Source organism: Falco cherrug, chromosome 4, assembly GCF_023634085.1.
Source record: "Falco cherrug isolate bFalChe1 chromosome 4, bFalChe1.pri, whole genome shotgun sequence".
Classification (NCBI taxonomy): domain Eukaryota; kingdom Metazoa; phylum Chordata; class Aves; order Falconiformes; family Falconidae; genus Falco; species Falco cherrug.
The window spans coordinates 45,963,581-45,984,854 of record NC_073700.1 but is presented as its reverse complement, the minus strand read 5'-3'; the positions used below and the strand labels follow the sequence as shown (position 1 = coordinate 45,984,854).

Genomic DNA, 21,274 nt, shown 5'->3' with positions numbered 1-21,274 from the left:
CAGCACCCACCACCCCAAGGGAGAGGCATGGAGGGGGAGAGGATCCTGGGCAACAGCAGCGGCAAGGTTGGGGAGCAGCTCCCACCCAGCCAAACCCAGTGAGCTGAGAGCTGTCCTGATGGACTCACTGGTTGGGCGTGCAAGGGGCGGGGGGGCACGGGCAGCAGAACAGACCTGGGACTTTAATTATGCCTTTGACACAGTGCCTCATGAAATCTTACCCAAATAATTAAATCCAATTGCCTGAGATAGGAGCATTTTTACAATGCACTGAGAACTGGCATGGAGATCATCAGCAAACAGCAGGGAGTCATGCTGGGGGGCTGCAGGGGGCGGGCGGTGGGTGCCGTGTTTAACCTCTTTCCTGCCAGCAGCCTGGAAGCCGAGGTAGAGGGTGCGTTAATTAGCTGCCTGCTCCATTCTGCATTAGGGGCCAGAGCCAGGAGCCTGCCGGGAGGGGAAGCCACCTCGCTGGTCCTGCAGCCCGCTCCTCGTCCAGGCGCTGGCAGGGCGCAGCTGGGGTGGTAGAAAGGCATTAGTGGGAGGGATCTGAGTTTGATCAAGAGTAAAACAGGCCAGGTGATCAGATTTGGAGGGGCAGGTCTTGGGAAGATATGTAAGCCTCCCACCGCCTGCCCTCCCCACACGCAAGCTCTCCCGCCCTACCCTCCTTCATCTGCAGAAGTGGAAGTGTCCCAGGAACATGAAACGATTACTCGGCGAGGAGAATCCAGCTCAGCACTTCTTGGCATTTGTTCACGGCTTTTCATCTTCAAAGCTCCTTGCAAACATTAGCTAACTAATCCCTGCAACCTTCCTGTGAGATAGTGCAGGATCAAGCAGAGGAGTATTATCTCGCCGCAGCAGATGGAGAAACTGAGGCACGGAGCGGTGACGCTGCTGCCCTGGGGCACGGGGCGAAGCTACGTGTCAGCGCTGGGGGTGGAGTGTGGCCAGCTGGGCCATCGAGGTGCAGATCACACTGCTCCACCACTCTCTCCCCAACGCCAGTGATGCAGTTGTGAGCCATAAGCATCTCCCTGATTTACACGGCTGGAGCCGAGCAGACCCGGCACGGAAAATCCAGCCCCAGGGTCAGAGCTGCCAGCAGCAGCCCCACGCCTCGAGGGGCAGCTCCCCACCAGGGCGGAGGGGCCGGTGCCACCCGCAGAACCTGGGCCATGCCTCCAGCCACGTGCTGAGGGATGTTTGTGGGGGGGCGGGCAGACTGAGGCTGGGGTCAATCTTTGCCCATTTCCCACTTCCTTGGTTCACACTTCTAGGGCTGAGCCTCGGTGGACCTCGAGCTGCCCCTGCTGCACCGAGCATGGGTCCCATCCTGGCAGGTTTCTGGGGTCCCGTGACCCCACGGGAACACGTGAGTTCGGGCAGTGCTTCAGGCTGCAGAGCCCCTGGCCAGCAGCCCCCCTCCCCGCGGGTGCTGCTGGGGCATTTGGAGCATCTCCGCTTGCATGGCAGAAACTTGGGCATCCTGCTGCCATGGGGAGCGTGAGGGGGTCAGGATTGCTTCGCTCCAAGGGGGAAATGGTGACCAAAAGACATCCAGGGACCTGCCCAATGCCTGCCAGCAGATCCACGCCATCAATATGAAACCTCTGCTCTTTTGTCTCTGCCCTGACCCTGGGCTCTATGAGAAACGCTTCTCAATTGAATGTCTTGTTGCAAATTGCAGCTCTAATTGGTTTAGCAGAGTTTAATTAGCCTGAACTGATGAGAGAGGCGAGATTCCCTTGTTAAAGGAGCCCAGCAGCTCAGGAGGAGAACGAAGCAGCCAGGGGGCTGGGGGGGAGGATGGCTGGCTCTTGAACCTCCGCCTGCCATCGTGCCACAGCCCGAGCGGCCCGGGACGCCGCCTGACCCAGCACAATGCCAGCACCCAGACGGAAAGGTCAGATGTGAGGCTGCCATTCACTGCGGCTGCAAAGAGCTCCTTTGTCCCCGCTCCCACTCCTCCAGCCGCCCCCAGCCCCCTGCCTGGCCCATGGGCTCCTTTGATTCCCCTCGGGAGCCGCTGCCATGGCAGGGCCGGTTTCTCCGCGGTTCCCAGCCTGGCTCCACTCCTGGGGGGCTGTTACCAGCGGGGCTGGCGGTGGGAGCGGAGGGGAGCGGGGGTGGCAGCGTCGCCCCATGTGTGGTGGACTGGTTGGTGGAGTTTTGCTCCCAGCTTTGCTTGAGAACCAGACTTGGCCCCTGCCTCCAGCGTAACCGCGGGCGAGTCGCTTCCCTGCCCCACGGCGCTTCCCAGGGCTGCGGGGGCCAGAGCCAGGGCAGGGGGTGAGCGGAGCCCCCGGCGGGGTTTTGCTGGGAGCAGGGCTCCAAGCCCCCAGGCACTGGCAGGCCTTTGCGAGGCAGTGCCGAGTTATGCTGGCTCGGGGAAGGAGCTCGAGCCTTCCCTCCCGGCCTCCAGGCTCCTCCTGCCCCACGTCAGGCGGAGCGGGAGCCCAGCTGCTCCCTTTCCAGATGCTCCGGAGCGAGGTCGGACCCCTTCCCTGCCAGAGCCAGCCGGTTGTGCAACCCTGCTCGAAGCCAGGGAAAATCCCTTCCTGGCCTCCGCAAGCTCCTCTTGCATCCCGGAGCATGTGAGCGAGTGCATCACCATGCTCCTCATTGAAATCCAGCTCCAGCTCCGAGATTTGGCTCCCCAGCCCTCTGCCCTTACATGGGCAAGCGCTCCGAGGGGTCACACTGGTCGGGACCAGGGACCGGGATGGGGAAGAAGCAGCGTTGCCCACCCAGGGCCAGCAGCTCGCCAGGAGCCTGCACAGCCGGGGGGCTGCTGGCTCTGTCCTTCCCCTCCCCTGGACAGCAGCAGACCCTTCTCTGGGGGTCCCTGCCCCACACACACGCTGCCCAGGGGTACCACGGCACTGCGGGGGCCAAGGGCTCCTCCAGCCAAGCTCTGCACTTTACACCACCACCTGGGGTAAACCCAGCCCTCCCCAATCCTGCCCCCTCCCTGGGGGTGCAAGGGGCTGAAGGGGGGTAAGATCCACCTTGGTGGAAGGCCAGCCCGCTGCCCTTCCCTGGGACTCATCCTTAGGATGGAGGGAGGGATGGGGATGCGGTGGTGCCAGTGGCCACCACTGCTCTGCCTGCGCTGGCTGCTGGCATCGCACCCTGGTCTCTCCCCCCAGCTGCTCCGTGTCTCACCGGACCAAAGCTGCATCCAGCCCCATCCTGCGCCAAAGCGAGCTGCTCATGCTGTGCTGGCACCGGCTCGGAGCGAGGAGGTTGCTGCCGGGCCGGAGGGGTGGTGCAAGGTCCCCAGGGCCCTGCGGCCGGGGCCCCTCTCCTGAAAGAGCCCGGCAGTTCTGCCGAAAACATGACCTCAGCTGAGGCCAGTGCAAAGGGTAAAACGTTCCTCAGCTGCATGGCCCGGAGACCGACAGAGTTCACAGGGCTGGAGAAGGCCCTGGGGCTGCAGCGGGAGGAGTGGGGACAGGCAGAGCGCCCCGTGTCCCCAGTGCTCTGCCCGGGGAGCAGGCTGACGGGTGGGGGGTCCTGAATGCACCCCGACCCCCCTTGCAGGTGCGTGGGCAGTGTCACTGAGTGGGGAGCAAGGCCAGGTGATGTTGGGGAGCCCTGACCTGCCTTGCCCTGGGGCTCCTTGCAGCCCCACTGTCCGTGCCAGGACCCCCCACGCCTGGCAGCGTGGGCACAGCCGCGGTTCCCCAGCTCAAGCCGGGCTGGGCAGGGTCCAGCGCACTTTCGGGAGCCAGGATGGAGCAGCCCTAGCTGCAATGGGGATGGGGGGGGACAATAACACTGACAGAGTGTGCCATGTCCCCCACCCCAGCTCTTCCCCTCCTTGCCTTGCACTGCTTGCCCAGACAAGGGGTTGAGGCAGCAGGAGCCAGGGGTGCCTCAGTTTCCCTGCTGGCACAGGGTGGGTGATGCCGGGTGCCGGTGTTTGGGGAGCAAAGATGAAAGGAGCCACATGACACAGCCCTTACGGTAACTCTGATGCCAGACGGGGCTGCTGCGGGGAGGAGGAGGAGGAGGAGGGTGAGAGGAGGCAGACAGAGGGTTCATGCGAGGCTGGCTGGGTGGGGAAGGAGCAGCCGTGCGGGTGGGACAGGGTCGGGCAGGGGGGCAGCACCCAGGCCACGGCAGTCCCCCCCCACCCCGGGGTCTGCCAGGACAGAGCTCTGCTCTCCCTGCCCCAGCCCCTCCTCCGCTGCCGGGCTCTGCCGCCCCCCCCACGCCCCCCCCCCCTCCACCCGAGCAGGAGGGGCGCTCCCGCACCGCCCCATCTCCATCCCTGCGCGGTCCAGCTGGGGGTGCCCGGCCCGCGGGACCCCCGCCACATCCCCACTGACACTCGCACCCACGGACACCCTCCGGCGGGGACGTGCAGACCCCCGCTGGCACACACCCCTCGCCCCCCCCCCCACCCCGCCGCTCCGCACCCCCTCACGCCCCTCACGCCCCCCACTCCCCGAGCCCCCCCTCCCGCTGCCCCCGCCCCCGGCCGCGGCCCCCCCCCGCCGCCGCCGCCGCCCCGCCCGGTGATTCACGCCGCCCCGCCGCTTTATAACGCCGCCGGCCCCGCCGCCGCCTCACAGGCAACAGGTCGCCGGAGCGTCCCGGCCCCGTCCCGGCCCGTCCCGCCGCCCCGGCCCGGCCATGCCGCTGCGGCTGGCGCTCTGCCTGCTCGCCCTCTGCAGCCCCGCCGCCGCGCACGGTGAGTGCCGCCCGGGGGGGATCCCGGGGGGGGGGGGCACCGGGGCCGCCTGCCCGTCGCCCGCCGGCAGGTGCGTGGGGCAGGGGCTGCCCCTGGTCCCGGGGCCGTTACCGGGCTGTGCCCCCCCCCCCCGCCCTTTCCTGCACACCGCGGGCGCTGCCGGCAGCCGCCGCCCCGGGTGGGTGCTGGCCGCGGGGCTGGGAGCCCGTTTTACCGGGAGGTGCGTGGGTGCCTGCCAGCGGGGGGGTGCCCGGGAGTGCCGCTCGGGTGGCCCCCGGCCCGTAGCTGCCCCTCCATCAGGCCCCCGGTGCTGCCACAGCAGGAGCGAGTTCCCCGGGGGTCCTGCATGGCCCTGCTGCCAAGTCCTGTGCTGTGGCACTGCTGGTGCCCGACCCTGGCCCCCCGACCCCCGCCGTGCCCTGGCACGGGGGTGACGGCCACAGCAGCCTGGCCGGCCCCCCACGGGGCTGCGGGGCCCGGTTCCCCACGAGGCTGGGGTCACCCCCATGCTGGGGTCAGGGGAGCCGTGCCACGGGGCTGGGGGAGCTGGGATCGGTGGCCAGTTCACGTGCTGGGTGTGGAGTTTGCAGCTCGAACCCCTCCCGGTTCAGCTGACGGTGCTGGCAGCGCTCACGGGCACTGGGGAGGTGGCCGGGCTCTGTGGTGGCCCTTCCCTCGTAGGGGAGCTGTCCCGACACCCAGGCCACCCGTGACCCCGGGCTGGGGCTCCAGGAGCCCTTCCCAGTACTGCGGAGCCGTGACTGCTGCTGCTCCAGTGTCAGCACTCCCGCAGCAGTGCTGGAGTTTCCATCTGCCCCCTCGCACGATGCCGTGCGCCTCCATCGCTCCCTGCTCGCGTGGGCAGGAGCCACGCTCCGTGGGGAGCGGCGGGTCAGGATGCCCCGAAGGATGGGGCAGGTTGCCACGAGGCCACTGGTGCCGCCGTAGCCCCTGTGATCGTGTTTGGCAGCACCCCAGCCCGCAGGATTGCTGCTGGCTGCTCCACAGGGTCAAGTACAACCGCTGGAAGGCCCCAGGCAGGGACACACTGTGTCCCTTTGGCCAGAGCCCAGGTCCTCCAGCCACGCTGCGTGCTGGAGCACTGCGCCCTCGTGGCTGGAGTGCTGGGGAAACACCGAGGATGGGGTGCCCCATGAGCCCCATGCTGGCTCCTCCATCCCACAGATGCCTTGATCCAGCCACAGGGGGGGTGGGCTCCATCGCCCTGCCTGGGGCATGTCCCTTGTTGGCGTCCCAGCACGGCACGGGAGGCAGTGGGTGCCCTGTTGCTGCTGACCCAGGGTGTGCCCAAGACCGGTCTTGTGGGCAGAGGGTGAGTGGATCTGTCCCATTGCAGTTGGGATCACTTTCTGCATGGCTGCAGTTGTGGGGCAAGCATGGTCCCAAGGCAGGATATGGCTCCCAGGGTACCAGGTACCAGGGGGAACTGGGGGCATGGGGTGTTGTAAAGGACAAATGGGCTGGAAAGAGCCGTTAGACAAATCCATGGAGGACAAACCCACCGATGGCAGAGGCATGTTGGCCTGGCTGATGCTTCCAGAGGTGTCCAGGCCACTGGTTCCTGAGGGTTTGCTCCATCCATGGCTGCCCCGCGGAGCTGTCACAGGCTGCAGCCAGGCTGGGAGCCCCACGTGCTTTTGGCCAAACCAAAATAGAGTGCATGGGAGGGAGCAGGGGGCACACCTGGGGTCTGAGGTGGGTGCGGACTCTGCTTTGGGGCAGGGTGAATCCCTGCTTTGGAGGGGAGCAACTCCAGCCTGGCACCAGCAGGATCTGTCCCTTCCCCCATCCCTCCTTCACATCTTTAGCTGTTTAACAAACCTCAAACGCAGCTAATGAGAGCATAAACCCAAATAAGCGTCAGAAGAGGCTGGTTTGCAGAGGCGGAAATTGCAAAGGAATCACTCACAAAAAAAAAAAAAAAGATTCGCTCGTGGGGTTAAGGAACAAACAGCCTTTTGACTCAGAGGGATCCGATGCCGCTGGGCTGGCCCCATCCCAAGGGCCATGTCAAGTGCCCTGTTCTCCAGCCCATGGCTCAAATGCTCCTTGCAGAGGCTGTGGGCGTCTGGTCTCTGTGCTGTGGGGACAGTCCTTGTCCCTCTGTGGGGCTGCTGGTGCATGTCAGGGGATCCAGCCCTTGCAGCATGGGCGCCTGCTGGCCCCGCTCTGCTCATCCTCCCTGGGCTGGAGCCCCCTCTGCTTGGGGCCAGGCAGGAGTTAGGCAGCGATGCAGGCGGGGGGGGGGGGGGGGGGCAGGGCAAGGGGGTAAGCTGCAAGCCCAGATCCTGGCCAGCTGGCTGGGCATCTCCTGGAGCATTGCTTGTGAGTGCTGAGGTAACTGGTACATCCCTGCGGTCCCAGTGCTGGCTTTGGCCAGAGGAGCCGGGCTGCCCGCAGCCCAGGGCATGGGGTGGCAGCGCGGGCACGGAGCTGCCCCACTGTGCTGGGGACCCACAGGGACGCTGGCTCTGGGACTGCCCTTGTGTCACAGGAGAGATGGGAGCCAGCACGGAGCGTCTTTACCTTCCCCAGCCCATCCTGTGCCAGCCTTTCCCAGGCACTGGTGCGGTCCCCGTGCCTCTGCCCCATGGGCGGCCTGGCTGTGGCGGGGGTCTCACTGCCCTTTGCGCGGTGGCCTGGCACAGCAGGGGCACCTCACCCTCTGCCCTCTCTGCAGGTGGGATCTGCTGGCTGCAGCAGGGGAAGGAGGCCAAGTGCACCATGATCCTGAAGACAGGCGTGACATGGGAGGAATGCTGTGCCAACGGCAATGTGGACGTGGCCTGGTCTAATTACACCTACCCAGGCAACAAGATCAGCCTACTGGGCTTCCTGGGGCTGGTGACCTGCCACCCCTGCAAAGGTGAGCGTGGCTGTGGGGTGAGTGGGCTGCTGCAGGGCTCAGCTCTGCCTGGGGGGGATGCTCAGATCCCTGGGGAGGATGCTCGGTGCCCGCAGCTCTGGGTGAAGCAGCAGCGACGGGACTGGGTTGCCCCTCACCAGGCAGGACTCTTGGGTGCCTTCCTGGGCTGTCTGGGACAGCACAGAGACCCTAGGGACCACTGACCCCATGTTCCTGCTGCTGCAGCTCTGGGAGGGATGCTGCCATGGGGCCAGGGCTTGTGGGGCAGCCTCCATCCCTGGCAGCTCATTTTCTGTGTATTTTTGTTTCCCCTGTGGAGTGGGATGCCTGACCTGGGCCTTGGCTGGGCAGCCCAAGTGCAAGAAGCTGAGCTGGGGCTCCCTGTTCCCAGGTTAACTCTGCTGTGGCTGGAGCCTCCCAGCCTGGCCCTTGCCAGGTCTGCTCAGAGGGAAACTTCTGAAGGTTTTTGGTTGTGTTTTTTTATGGAAAAAAGATCTATTTCTTCCCCTCAGCTCCCCCTTCCTCCTCCCAGTGTGTGTGTGAAATGGCTTTATGTAATGGGCAGTTCCAGAAGTGGAAACTCTCCAGCTGTGAGTTCCAGCCCCGCCAGATGTTTTGGCGTGCGCCGGAGGCGCGGATCCCCCAGTCACACTTGCGTGGCTGTGTGAGAACATGCTCAAGGACCTGCTGACCGCAGGAGGCAGGAGCAGGTCTTTGGAAGGTCATGTCGTTATTTGCTTACAGGGGGGGAAAAATGTTTTTTAACAAAACCACTTCCAGCCCCTCCGTGCTCTCCAGTGCTGCCACCCCGGCTGCCCCTTGGCCCCGTCCTGGCACAGGTCACGGCTGCACCCTGTGCTGGCTGAAGGCTGGATGAGATCCTGGCCCTGGCTCTCTGCCCCATCTCCCACTGTGGGCTTGGCCCCGTAGTGGCTGAGCAGGCTGGCCCCGCTCGGTGGGTGCCAGGAACACTGGGACCCTCTCCGGGGACTGGTCAGGGAGCATGGCTCCCCAGTGCCCAGGGCAGAGCGCAGTGGGGATGGGCAGCCCTCATCCTGGGGGTCTGCCCTTACCTCTGTGGTGATGCTGGGGAACGTGGGGGGCTGCCAGCAGCCACAGCCTGCAGCGGGGGCTGTGACTCCTGGGGATCATCGGGGTCTGGGAGCAGGACCTTTGGAACCACCGGAGAGCCTGGCCAGCACGTACACCGCAACTCCCCACCCTTCAGAAAGCCCCTGCCTGTCCCATCCAGATGGAGCTGGTGCTGCTCCCCACCGGGCTCCAGCGAGCTGGAGGCCTTGGAAAAGGGCGGATGAGACGAGCTGTGCTCCGGCTCCCTGGGCTCCAGGGCCGGGAGAGGTTACTCCAGGATAAAGTGGGCTGCAGCCACCAGCCCCGCGCCAGCAGCCGGGGCGGCCGAGCCCCGCGGGAAGGTGCTGGCCAGGCCCCGGGGGCTCCGTGATGGGTCTCTGGTGGCGACGTGAAATTCCTGGCTCCAGCTGCTGGGGATGTGGTGTCCCCCCCAGGGACCCGGCGCAGGGGCGAGAGCCGGGCTGCGGGGTCAGGGTCACGGGCGGGGGGTCCAGCTGCCTCCCTCCCTTGCTCAGACGGTTTGGACAGATGGACCCTGCTGTGCCAGTGACCGTGACACGGAGCAGAGGGTGACGGGGGTCCCACTCGCTCTGGCAGCCCTGGGGCCGTGCTCCTCTGTCCTGGGGTCTCATCCCTGCGGCTTTGCGCACAGATGCTGCTGGGGCTCAGCCTGCTGCTCTCCCCTTCCCTTGGGCAGGCCCCAGCTTTGGAAACCAGGGAGCAAACTGGGAGACTGTCTCCCACCAGGGAATTTCCCCTGGGGAGAGCCGGGCCAAGCAGACGGGGAATTTCCCCTTCCTCCTCCTCCCCCTTGCAGTCTCCCAAAGTGACCCCTCTCCGGTAGGGAAATCCCCCTCGGTAGCTCCCAACAGCTCCCAGCACACACCCTGTCTGCGGGAATCCTTCCTGCTGGGGGGAGAATCCCTCTCTTGGGAAGTTTCTCGGCCCTGCCAGGCCCTCCCGTGGGTGCTGATGGCTCCCTGTACCCGGAGGCAGCCCCTCGGCTCCCAGCATCGCCCGTATCCCACGATCAGGGCGAAGAGTTCCTCTGGGGTGAGGGCTTTGTGTGTGCTCCTGGGGGCCAAGGGGCTTCCAGCCAGATCTCCCATCCCCGCTTGGTCTGGGCGCTGACCCCTTCCCCTCTCCCCGCAGAGGCACCCCTGTATGGGATGGGTCCCTGCTCAGGGTCGGTGGCCCCTCTCTGTCCCCGCCAGCGTGGGCACGGCCCTGGGGCAGCACCGGGTGCTTGGCGGGACCCTCTGAACCCAGCCCCCGTGCTGGCTGGGAGGTGACCCAGGGGACAAAGCTGCTGCCTGTCTGGGGAGCTGCGCTCACTGCTGTGTCCCGCTCTTGTGTTCAAGTCACGGAGGCCCGGAGCGAAACAGGGCTGGGTATTGTCTGGTGGAAGCGGCGTTCTTGATTGCCCAGACAACTTGCGAAGCCCTGCTCCTTCTGGAGGAGCTGGGGCCTTGCAGAGATAGATTTTTTTCCATTGCACAAGAAAAAGAAATGTCTCCTTCCAAAAAATAAATACATAGAAATGAGTTAGCTGGTGCTGAGCGGAGGGCCGGGGCTCTGGCTGGGGCGAGTGCTGGATGATTGCGTGGAGCACCAGCCAACGACCTGCTCCTTGGCGGAGCTGAGCAGATCCAGATGCTGCTCAGGGCAGCTCGGCGTCAGCGTGCGTGTTGTGACCCCGGGAAGGATTGGGCACCCTGGGGGCTGATGCTGGTGCTGCCCCAGTTGGTGTCACCGTGCGTGGCTGGGGTGCCAGCCAGGCTGTGCAGGACAGATCCTGCCCTTGGCGAGGGGCGGGGGGGGGGCAGCTGGTGTCACATCCTCACGTGCTGCTCCCCTCTGTCCCCAGAGAGCTGTGAGGGGGTGGTGTGCGGCCCCGACAAGGTCTGCAAGATGAAGCACGGGCGTCCGCAGTGCGCCTGTGCCCCCGACTGCTCCAGCCTGCCCCGCAAGCTGCAGGTCTGCGGCTCCGACGGCTACACCTACCGAGACGAGTGCGACCTGCTGACGGCCAAGTGCAGAGACCACCCCGACCTCGAAGTGATGTACCAGGGCAAATGCAAAAGTAGGTCTGGTCATTCCCCCACCCTGTTTCATCCTGTCTCCATCCTGTCCCGTCCCCTGTGGCTCTCCTGCTCCCAGCTCTGTGTGGGACTGCTCTGAGCTGCACCCGCGTGGAAAGGGATGAATGGCAGCATGGGTCTGCTCTCCCAGCACGCCATGAGCTGCTCTGCTGCAGCAAGGAAGGGTCGTTCCGCTGCGTCAGGCGAGCGTGCATGGGTGCAGCATCCCTTCTCCCACCTGGGAAGCTGGGTCTCCCCAGTTCTCCCCACTATGGGCAGTGTGTTCTGGGGAGGAGCTGTCCTGCCCCGAGCACGGAGCACCGGCTGCTCCAGTTGTCCCCGAGGCTGGTAGCAGCACCGGCACGGCGTGGAGGGTTTGTAGTCAGTGCCCCTGCTGTGCCTGGGGAGGGAAGGTCTGTCCCAGTGCAGGGCTGTGTGCCTGGTGAGGGGGAACGTGCTCCGCAGCCAGCCCAGTGTGATGGGTACCAGTGGACCCTGGCCCATGGGGGAGTCACATCCCTCAGCACCGACCTCGCTGTGCTCAGAGCTGGCAACTGGCCGGCTGGCAGCCACTGGCCACCCCAGGACACGGCCCAGCCACCCCGGTGGGGACGGCAACGATGCCTGTCAGTGCAACGAGGGTTTAGCCTTGCCGCAGGCTGAGGAATAACAGTCCGTAAAATGTCACTTACAAACATCAAGCCCCTTTTTCTGTTCTTTTGTTAAAGAGAGCAGCAATGCTCCTTGCCCTGCCAAGAACTGTCAGGATTATTATGATTATTTTTGCCAGCCCTCCTCTCTGAAATACTTTGTCTGTCAAGCTCTGGACTGCACAGGGAAATGTGGGGCGAGAAATGTGAGTTGCGAGCTGGGAGTTGCAGATGCCAAATCTCCTTCCAATCCGGCATGGAAAGAGAGGAAGGCGGAGGGACGGCGTTGCAAAGTGTTTATGGTGTCCGGGGAGCGCTGTGGGTCCCACCGTGCTCCCACCACCGCCGTGGGGTTGTGCCAGGATGGGAGGTGCCGCACAGACCCCAGGGTTTTGTTGCGGGGGGTGGGGGGGTGGGGGTGCACACGCCCCCCCGCACTGCATCAGCTCGGCAGAGCACTGTGCAGGGCCTGATCCTCTCCGCGCAGGCTCCCTCCACCCTCGCTCATGGGTTGGGTCCAGGGTGACCCTGCCCTTCCCCTCTCGCCGGTGGCTGCCAGCCTGGCCCAGGCGGCTGCTGCTCTCCCTGCCAAGGCACCTGCGTGGGGCCACGTGCCCCAGCTGGATCCCACTGCGCCGGGCTCAGCCCCACGTGCTCAGGCTCTGCAGCCGGACATCAGCTCCCCCGCACAGCAAGGCTCCGGGCAGGACCATGCCCAGGGTCTGCAGGGCCACACGGTCCCTCACAGCCACGATGTCGGCCCCTGCCAGCTCCTGTTCCTGCAAGCAGTGGTGATGGGGGGGCTCAGGACCCTCCAGCCTGAGGGTCTACCGTCCCCTGGTAGCTAAAGGCAGCTGAACCCTGACCTGCTGGGCTTTCCCTGGGGCGATGCCTGCTGCCCGCCTGGGGCAGAGGAGCCGTGGGAGGAGGATGGCTGTCCCTGGCTCAGCCGTGGCTGCCTGTTCTTTCCCGCAGAGTCCTGCTCCAGCGTGGTGTGCCCCGGCACCCACACCTGCGTGGTGGACCAGACCGGCAGCGCCCACTGCGTGATGTGCCGGACGGCTCCCTGCCCTGAGCCCACCAGCCTGGACCGTGCCCTCTGCGGCAACAACAACATCACCTACCCCTCAGCGTGCCACCTCCGGCGGGCCACCTGCCACCGCGGCCGCTCCATCGGTGTGCGCCACTACGGGAGCTGCTCAGGTGAGTGGGGTGGTTCGGGGGGGGGAGGGAGGGGGCGGGGAGCGGGCTCAGACCCCCAGCGCCTGGCCACCCCTCGCATCCCCCTCACCGCTTCTCCCCCTCTCCTGCTCCGTTTCCAGCTGCGGCCAGATTCTCCCCGGAGATGGACAACGTGGAAGAGAACTATGTGTGAATCCTCCCTCGCCATGAGGCCGGACCCAGGAGACAGGGGCATTATGTGTATATTGTACAAACCATATACCCGATATTTATTAAGATAAAAAGATCCTTATTTATACCTGTGTATGTTATGCAGTCGCAGGGGGCCGGAATTTTGGTCCCGATGGCTGGCGAGCAGGGCAGGGGGCTCCCAGCCCGCGCGGCCGGAGCGATGCCGAGCCCCCCGGAGATGCTCCAGTGCCTGGCAGAGTGGCCGGTGCCCTCTCCGGTGCCCGTACTGCCCTTCTGGGTGGCTGGGGAGGTGCTGAGGGGTGTCCATGCTGCCGTGCCTTGCGCCCCCCCCATGTCCTTGGCTGGCAGCCCTGGGCCTATTTATTTTTGGATTGAATTCTCGGTACTCTGCTGACGTTTCTGGCCGGGACCTTGAGGTCTAGAGGGAATCTGTGCTTTCGCCTTCCCCGGATTTCGCCTTCCCCAGAGGGGCTCAGCCCCGGCTGCCAGCGGCAGGGAAGGCAGCACGGCGCTGCAGCAGATTGGAGAGAGAGATATATATTTATATATATATATATATATATTAAAAAATATATATATGTATGTTATTTTCTCCTAAAGTTTTAACATGTGTATGTTAAAACGGATTTTAGTTTAGGTTTTCCCGGGCCCATATGGACCAGGCTCCCACCCATCTCAGAGGCGACGGCGGTGCCTGGGGGGCTGGGGCGATGGCAGGTGGGCAGCGCTGCCCACCGTGGGCCACAGCAGCCCTGACTGGGGAGCACCACTGTCCCCCCAGGCCCGCTGAGCCCTCTGCTGCTGAGAGCGCCCCTGCCCAGACCCCCCTTCGTCCCTCCCTGGCCAAACTGCTTTGAAAGCAGCCCAGGCAGAGGGGGGGTCCGCAGCCCCTGGCAGCATTTCCAGGGCTGGCGCTGGGCGAAGCAGCCGTGTGGTGCCCCAGGACAGCGCTCTGCTCCCGACCCCACCGCAGAGTTGCTGGGGGTGCTGTGGGGGCGTGGGTCGGTGGAAGGGGACAGGAGAGCGGCGATGGCCCTGCCCGCCCCCCCGGGGGCTCCCAGCCCAGCTCCCCCTTGGCTGCACAGCCCCCTGCCTCCTGCCCCCGCTGCTCTGTGACACCATCTGTATTTATTTTTATTTTTCTCATTTTGTGTGTTGTCACCTGTGTAAATACCATCTCACCTCTGACACCGAAAAGCTATTGCCTTTATATAAATGTCATATATATATTATATATATATATAAAAATACCCAATTTTCTATTTTTGTATGATTGCGTTCTGATCCCTGAGGCAGACGCTAGGGGAACATACACATTTCCTATTCGGTATCGTTAGGGGCATTTTACAGCTGTGTTACAATTTGGATTATAATTAAAAAAAAAGAATAAACGGTGCTGCGGGTCCAGTTTTGTTCAGCAGGTTCTGGGGCCGCAGGAGGCGGCTGCATTCCCCTGGGGTTGACCCCCGCAGGGCTGTGCTACCCGCAGCATCCCTGCTTGCCCCTCACCGGGGGTCCAGGTGGGATGTGGGGGTGGGAGAGCCCCCAGCAGCAGGTGAGGGGCTTGGCCCCGCTCTCTGGTTTGCATCTGCTTCAGCTTGGCACTGGGGTTTTTTTTCCAGCCCAGCCTCTCTGCAGTGGGAGGAAAGGGGAGAGCAGGGAAGAGCAAACAGCAACGCAGATAAATCTGTTCCCAATATCAGGCCGTGCCGTGAGGGTTTGGTATTTCACAAAACAATTCCTGCCATTAATTGGGTCCTGATGTGCGATGCTTCCCCAGCGGCAGGAGCCCGGGTGGCAGCCTGCGGCTTGGCACTTGGAGCTCAACAGGAGCCACCGTCGTTTCCCCCTCGGCTGTGTCCCCTGCATGGGGGGCTGGCACAGCGCAGCCCCCAGACCCCTGGCTCAGGACCTGCCACGTGGATGGGCTCCGGCATGGCCCCAACAGCTGCAGGGGGCTCCTGGGGCCAGGTTGGCTCTGACTGAGACTCCCCAGCACCCCGGTCCTGGGGAGGGGGTTACATGGGGGAAACCGAGGCACCGTGAAGTGGTGAGGGGGAATGAAACCTTTGCTCCTGGTTGGTGCCGAGCACCCTCAGCCTCAGCTGAGCGTCAGGCAGGATCCGGCCCAGGCTGCAGCCTGGTTTGAACCCAGGTGGCTCCCGTGCCCCAGCGCTGTGCTGAGCCCGGCTGGGCACCGCTGCCCGTCAGTGGCATCTCCACCTGGGGTGGGCACAGCGGGGGGCCCTCCTGCAGCCCCCTCTCTACCTGCCCTCCCCACTTTTGGGCAGGGGTGTAAAGGAGATGCCATAAAGCAGCCCAGGATTTTCCCTGGCGCCAGCTTTTGCTGCATGTGGTGTGTGGCCCGGGTTTCTCCACAGCTCGCCTGCAGCGCCTTCCTCCCCGAGGCACCTCGCCACCCTCCGCCTGCCCCAGCCCCAGGGTTTGGCCCCCGAAGCACCTGGCGTGCTGCCCCGCGCCAAGCCCCCGGGCACGGGCTGCGGTGGCGACGTCAGCTCCTGCCGATGAGCGGGAGATTTTGGTTTCCACAACATGGCCGTGAGTCAGGCGCCTCCTTCCCGCCGGTTTTTGGGTGGTCTGGGACAAGCTGGGACAGGCGCCGGCTCTCCAGGCTTCCCGGCAGCACGCAGAAGCCCCAGGGCTGGCAGCCCTGCCCTGGCATCCTGGGGGAGTCTGCCCCACGCTGCCGCTGCCAGGAGCCCACGGGGATTTGGGGCTTCCTTGGAGGTTGGCAGCTTGGCAGGGGTCTGTCCTCGGCTGGGTGTCCCCCAGTGTCCCCAAGGCCACCAATACCAGCGGCTGCATCTCCCTGACCCTGTGCAAAGCCCTGCAGTGGGGATCTGGGGTTGCACCAGGAAAGAACGGGGCAGCCAAAGCCTTTGGGCTCCCCAGTGTGGGGACCACGGTGACCACAGAGCTGAGGATGCTTTCTGGGGACCTCGGCATGCTGGCCTTGCCCTGGCCTTTGTCCTTCTCAGCGGAGCCCCCCACGGCCGCGGGATGGCCTGTGCCAGATGCTGTGGTCGGCTGCAGCCTCCTGTGGGACCCCTCGAGCGGGGAGGGTGGCTGCACCCCGCAGCTGCAGCGTGCCAGCAATTTGCAGATAAAACAAACAACTGGGAGCAGGGAATGTCTGGGTCTGTCCCTGGAGACAGCGGCAACGCCGGGCAAAGCCGCACGCCATGAGCATGTCCCAGCTGAGACCCGGCAGCTGCTTGGCTCACATCCCCCCGGCTGGCGTGGGCAGCTGCCGGCCCCTGCGCCCACAGCCCCCCAACTCCCTCCCGGGGCGAGCACCCGCCTGCGCGCCTGAGCGTGCCGGGGCGGCGGGTGAGGCTCCCGGTGGGATCCCCGTGGGCTCTGCCAGCGCAGCCGGGCGGCTGGGAGCCCATCAGCCCCCAGGAGGTGTCTGTGGTTCCCCTGTTTGGGGGGTCCCATAGCGCGGTGGGGAGGGTGCGGTGTGGGATGGGATGGGACAAGATGAGACGAGATGGGATGAGACGGGGTGGGACGGGATGGGACGGGACGGTGAGCCCCACCCTGGCGGGAAGGCAGCTCCAGCGCTGCTGGGGATGCTCTGTCGGGTGGCAGTGCCTGGATGCGGAGCCTGGCTCCCCTGGGGCATGGCCTGGTCCTGAGTGGGGGCTGGCTCTACCCTCCTTCCCCTGCACCCCCTGCTCCAGCCACCCAGCCCAGGACAAGCCAGGACAAGGATCGGAGCATGAAGGGGAGCAGTGGGGCAGCCAGAGCGTGGGTTGTGGTGGGGCAGGGAAAGGAGAGGGGAAAGCTGGGGAAAACCAGCCCTCATGGAGAAGGGCAGCAGTCGCCTGGGCAGTGAGGGGTTAAGGACCGGCCCAAATCAGCCCTCCCAGGTTCAGCTGCCCATCAGGAGACTAAAGGGGGCTAAAGTCCCAGCCCCACGTCTGCTGGCTCCCAGGGCAGGTGGGTCTTGGTCTTGGCTTCAGTTTTGGTCTCCCCATCATGTCCCTGGAGCAGGATCAGGGTGGGCAGGGGCTGGTGTGGGGGCAGGGGTCCCCGGAGCTCCTGGCTGCCCCAGAGCTGGGGGCTGTGGCCCCCCTGTAAGGGAGGAGCAGGGTAGGTAGAGGGAAGGTGAATGGACAGAGGTCTGGGACCGAGGTTCTATTGAGGAAGGAAAATATTGCCGCTGCAAGAGGCCAAGTGAGGTGCTGGAGCTTCTCGTACAGCCTGGGGGCACATGCCTCCCCTCACCCATAGGCAGAGGTGGTCTCCTGCCCTGGCCTGGGTCCCCCGAGCATCAGCTCCCAAAGCCCCTGGAGCTGAGAGGACCTGGGACTCTTGGCCCTGAGGGCCAAGACACCTGGGGCCCTCTCCCCACAGCCCATGTCCCCCCAGGACCCCTCCTCAACCCTGGCTAGGGCTTCAGCTGCCCCTTCCGATGGCGGTGCCCTTGCACAATGTCATGCACCCAGTCGATGTAGTTGGAGATCTTGGTGTAGATGTCAGGGTACCGGCGGTCCCCACATCTGTTCCCAGAGAATGAGACGATGCCGTAAACCTTCTTCCTGAAGATCAGGGGTCCCCCAGAGTCACCCTGCAAAGCAAGAGGGTGGGAGGGAGGCTAGTGGTTCTCCGGGGGGGGGGGTGGGGGGGTGGCTGGGGGGGCAGGGGCCCAGGAGTGCACTCACCGTGCAGACGCCCTGCAGCGTGGCGTTGCGGCTGGCCCCGCACAGCATGTTGTGCGAGACCTTGCCATGCCACAGCGTTCGGCAGAGGCTCCGCTTGACGATGGTGGTGCCGGTCTCCATCAGCTCGGTGGGCTGGTCGCCGTAGTTGGAGATGTCCCCCCAGCCCATCACGTAGCAGACGGTACCGGGCTTCAGGTCAACGTGTGGCGAGGGCAGGCGGATCCGCTTCACATACTTGTTCAGCGTGGCCGACCTGTTCAGCTGGGCAGGGAGCCGGGGGCACGGGTGGCTTTGCTGCCCTGCCGAGGCAGAGCCCCCCAGCTGCTCCTGCCTGGGACCCCCCAGCCCCTTGCACCCCATTGCACACCCGCCCCAGCTCCCTGCTCACGCTGACCCCCACAGCTCTGCCCTTTCCTCTTTAGAAGCACCCACCAGAGCCTCTGCGCTGGTCCCATTCTGCTCCGGAGACTGGCTGCCCCAGGGGTGCGGGGAGCTGCCCACCCGGCCGGGGTCCGTGGGTCCTGGGCCGCCTCCATCGCACCCCGGGGTGCGGTCCCGCTTCTCCGGAGAAGCACTGACACCTAGTGTCGGCCGGCCACGGGGACAGCTCCCCGCCGTGCCCCGTAGGGCACCCCGGGTCCCTCCTGCACCCCACGGGGCACGGGGCACCCCAGTTCCCTCCTGCATCCCATGGGCCATGAGGCACCCCAGCTCCCTCTCGGTGTCCTGCTGGTGTGGGGCACCCCAGTTCCCTCCTGCACCCCACGGGACGTGGGGCACCCTGGCTTCCTCCCCATGTCCCACAGGGCATGGGGCACCCCAGTTCCCTCCTGCATCCCACGGGGCATGGGGCACCCCAGCTCCCTCCCCGTGTCCTGCAGGCATGGGGCACCCCAGTTCCCTCCTGCATCCCACAGGGCATGGGGCACCCCAGTTCCCTCCTGCATCCCACGGGGCATGGGGCACCCCAGCTCCCTCCCCGTGTCCTGCAGGCATGGGGCACCCCTGCTCCCTCCTTCACCCCACGGGGCGTGGGGCACCCCAGTTCCCTCCTGCACCCCACGGGGCACAGGGAACCCTGGCTCCCTCCCTGTGTCCTGCAGGCATGGGGCATCCCTGCTCCCTCCTTCACCCCACGGGGTGTGGGGCACCCCAGCTCCCTCCCATGTCCCACAGAGTGTGGGGTGCCCCAGCTCCAGCCGGTGGGTGCCCACGACCTCCCAGCAGGCAAGTCTGCTGTGGGCAGTGATGTGGCGGACTCACCAGGAGCAGGCGGATATCATTGTCCACCGAGCTGGGGTTGTAGTATGGTGATGTGGCGGACTCACCAGGAGCAGGCGGATATCATTGTCCACCGAGCTGGGGTTGTAGTATGGGTGGGCGATGGAGTCCACGATGCTGAAGACCTGCTGGGATTTCTCGGGCTCCTGCAGCCGGTGGGCGCCCAGCACCACGCGCACAGAGGGGTCGCGCCTGTGGCAGAGGGGCCCTGAGTGGGTGCTGCTGCAGCAGGGGGGGGCTTTGGGGAGGGGGAGAAGGTGGCTGGCGAGGTGGGCTCGAGGGGAGCACGGGTGGGCTCCAGGACTGCATAACCCCCTGGGACAGGGGTATCTGTCTGAGGGGGCTGCGCTGTGTCGGGGGGGGACACGGGAGGTGCCCCACGTGGGAGCATGGCTCACCTGGGAACCAGGCAGTGGGCTGCCGTCATCACCCACTTGGGCCACACCAGGAAGCCCCCACAGGCGTGCTGCCTGTCCACCTGGATGGAGGCGATGAAGGGCCGGGAGTGAGGGGCCACCACCCTTCCTCCGATGATCTGGCTCCCCTGGGTGCCTGGTGGGTGGGTGGGTGCAGGTGGTCACCAGCTGCTGGGGACTCTGGGCATCACTCTCACCTATGTCTGTCCTGCTCTTGGCTGTGTGTCCCGAGCACCCCAGCACTACCCATGGGTGCTGGGGAGCCACCCATCAGTGGCTCTGGCCCAGGACCACCGAGCGTGGCAGTGCAAAGCCTCCCCTGCACCGCAGTGTTCCAGCCCAGGGTCTCCACCTCCCACCCCGGCCGTGGGGACCAGCCCTGCAGCCCGCTCAGCCCCAACTCTCCCGTTACCTGCTGGGGCCAATGCTGGGAGCAGGATGGAGCCTCCCAGGCTGAGGATGAACAGCCCGGCCATGACCATGCTGGTGCAGCGTGGGCCACTGCCACCGCCTCTGGGGCCAGTTGGGGTGGGGGTGCTGAAATCACCCTGCCTGTGTGCCGATGGGTATCTCCCTCCTGCTTCCTCCTCTCTGGGTGTTGCTGCCTTGTGCAATTGCTGCGGGGTGGGGGGCACTGGCAGGGTTGGGGGTAGGTGCAGCATGGCAGCTTCCCCCGGAGCGGCACTTGCTGGCAGGAGAGCGGCTTGGGGAAGGAAGAGGGAAAGCAGAGCAGGTCCCCAACCCAGTCCTGGCCCTTGCACCTTGCACTAATCAGGATGAAACCCCTCTCCTCTTGGTGGGGCAGGGGGGAGCAGCAGGGCCCCACCCCATCCTCAGACCCCTCTGCTGTGGGTCATGCAGGGCTGGGCTGGGCTCAGACCCACCGTGTCTATGGGCCCCTCCAGAGCCCACCCAGCTCTGCGGCGGTGCTGTGGGTGGTGGGGCTGCCTGCTCCTACTCCATCTTGGTGTAGATGTCAGGGTACTGGTGGTCCCCACATCTGTTCCCAGAGAACAAGACAATACTGTAAACCTTCTTCCTGAAGATCAGGGGTCCCCCAGAGTCACCCTGCAAAGCAAGAGGGTGGGAGGGAGGCTAGTGGGTCTCCCGGGGGGGGGGGGGGAGGATGGCTGGGGGGAAGGGGCCCAGAAGCACACTCACCGGGGTCACTCACAGCACACCCACTGGGGTGCAAGGAGGGCGATAGGCTGTACCGGGGTGGGGGTGCCAGGGTGGGGGGATGGAGGCCCCGCTGCTGGGGTGCCCCTTACTGCAGAGCTGGGCTTGCTCCCGGGCCAAGCAGGGAGCTCTCCGCCCGGCAGCGGGCACGTTTCCCAACGGGGCCGTAGCTGGGGGTGGCTGGGGGCTTCCTGTGTCAGTTTGCCCAACGCGACCGCTGCGTTGGGAAACGGCGGAGTAGCCGGGGGGCGGGGGGTGCACATCCCAGGCTCCCCCCTTCTCCATCCCCTCCCCGGTCGCCCTCCACTGGCAGGGCTGCATGCGGGGGGGTGCGGAGGCCGTGGCGCGGGGCGAGCCATGGCCTTTGGCCGGAGCAGTACCGGGGGGGCACCCTCCCGGGAGGGGGGGACACACATCCTGCCCGTGCTGCCCTGGACAGGGGGCCGGCAGCGCCCGCAGCCCCCCGCCCCGCGCCCCCGGTCCCCCCCCCCGCGCCCCAGCAGCAGCCGCAGCCCCGGGGGCGCCCTCCCGGGGTGGGGAAGGGGCATCCTGCCCGTGCTGCTCTGGACACGGGGCCGGCAGCCCCCCGCCCCGCGCTCCCGGCACCCCCCGGCCCCGGGGGCACTCGCCCGGGGGGGGTGCATCCTGGCCGTGCTGCCCTGGACACGGGGCCCGCAGCGCCCGCAGCCCCCCGCCCCGCGCCCCCGGTCCCCCTCCCGCGCTCCTGCAGCAGCCGCAGCCCCGGGGGCGCCCTCCCGGGGTGGGGAAGGGGCATCCTGCCCGTGCTGCTCTGGACACGGGGCCGGCAGCCCCCCGCCCCGCGCTCCCGGCACCCCCCGGCCCCGGGGGCACTCTCCCGGGGGGGGTGCATCCTGGCCGTGCTGCCCTGGACACGGGGCCCGCAGCGCCCGCAGCCCCCCG

The 21,274-nt window shown here is 65.8% G+C and overlaps 2 protein-coding genes across 2 annotated transcripts; one reads left to right on the top strand and one right to left on the bottom strand.

Moving 5' to 3' along the window:
• Nucleotides 1–4,581: 4,581 nt before the first annotated feature.
• FSTL3 (follistatin like 3) lies at nucleotides 4,582–14,184 on the top strand. The gene is made up of 5 exons (XM_055707185.1): nucleotides 4,582–4,705; nucleotides 7,407–7,592; nucleotides 10,552–10,767; nucleotides 12,391–12,618; nucleotides 12,738–14,184. Exons 1-5 carry the CDS (start codon nucleotides 4,648–4,650, stop codon nucleotides 12,788–12,790), a joined length of 741 nt encoding a protein of 246 aa, XP_055563160.1. The 5' UTR covers nucleotides 4,582–4,647; the 3' UTR covers nucleotides 12,791–14,184.
• A 2,751-nt stretch (nucleotides 14,185–16,935) lies between these two features.
• Nucleotides 16,936–19,836, bottom strand: PRSS57 (serine protease 57). The gene is made up of 5 exons (XM_055706709.1): nucleotides 19,587–19,836; nucleotides 19,157–19,310; nucleotides 18,806–18,950; nucleotides 17,478–17,738; nucleotides 16,936–17,383 (listed from the first exon to the last, which is right to left on the bottom strand). Exons 1-5 carry the CDS (start codon nucleotides 19,834–19,836, stop codon nucleotides 17,204–17,206), a joined length of 990 nt encoding a protein of 329 aa, XP_055562684.1. The 3' UTR covers nucleotides 16,936–17,203.
• Nucleotides 19,837–21,274: the final 1,438 nt, after the last annotated feature.

Coding starts and splice junctions, on each gene's coding strand:
- FSTL3 (XM_055707185.1), top strand. CDS start 4,648: ATGCCGCTGCGGCTGGCGCTCTGCCTGCTCGCCCTCTGCAGCCCCGCC. Junction 4,706..7,406: donor CAGCCCCGCCGCCGCGCACG/GTGAGTGCCGCC, acceptor CCCTCTCTGCAG/GTGGGATCTGCTGGCTGCAG. Junction 7,593..10,551: donor GACCTGCCACCCCTGCAAAG/GTGAGCGTGGCT, acceptor CTCTGTCCCCAG/AGAGCTGTGAGGGGGTGGTG.
- PRSS57 (XM_055706709.1), bottom strand. CDS start 19,836: ATGCTGCACCTACCCCCAACCCTGCCAGTGCCCCCCACCCCGCAGCAA. Junction 17,739..18,805: donor ATGATATCCGCCTGCTCCTG/GTGAGTCCGCCA, acceptor CTCCCTGCCCAG/CTGAACAGGTCGGCCACGCT. Junction 17,384..17,477: donor CGCTGCAGGGCGTCTGCACG/GTGAGTGCACTC, acceptor CTTGCTTTGCAG/GGTGACTCTGGGGGACCCCT.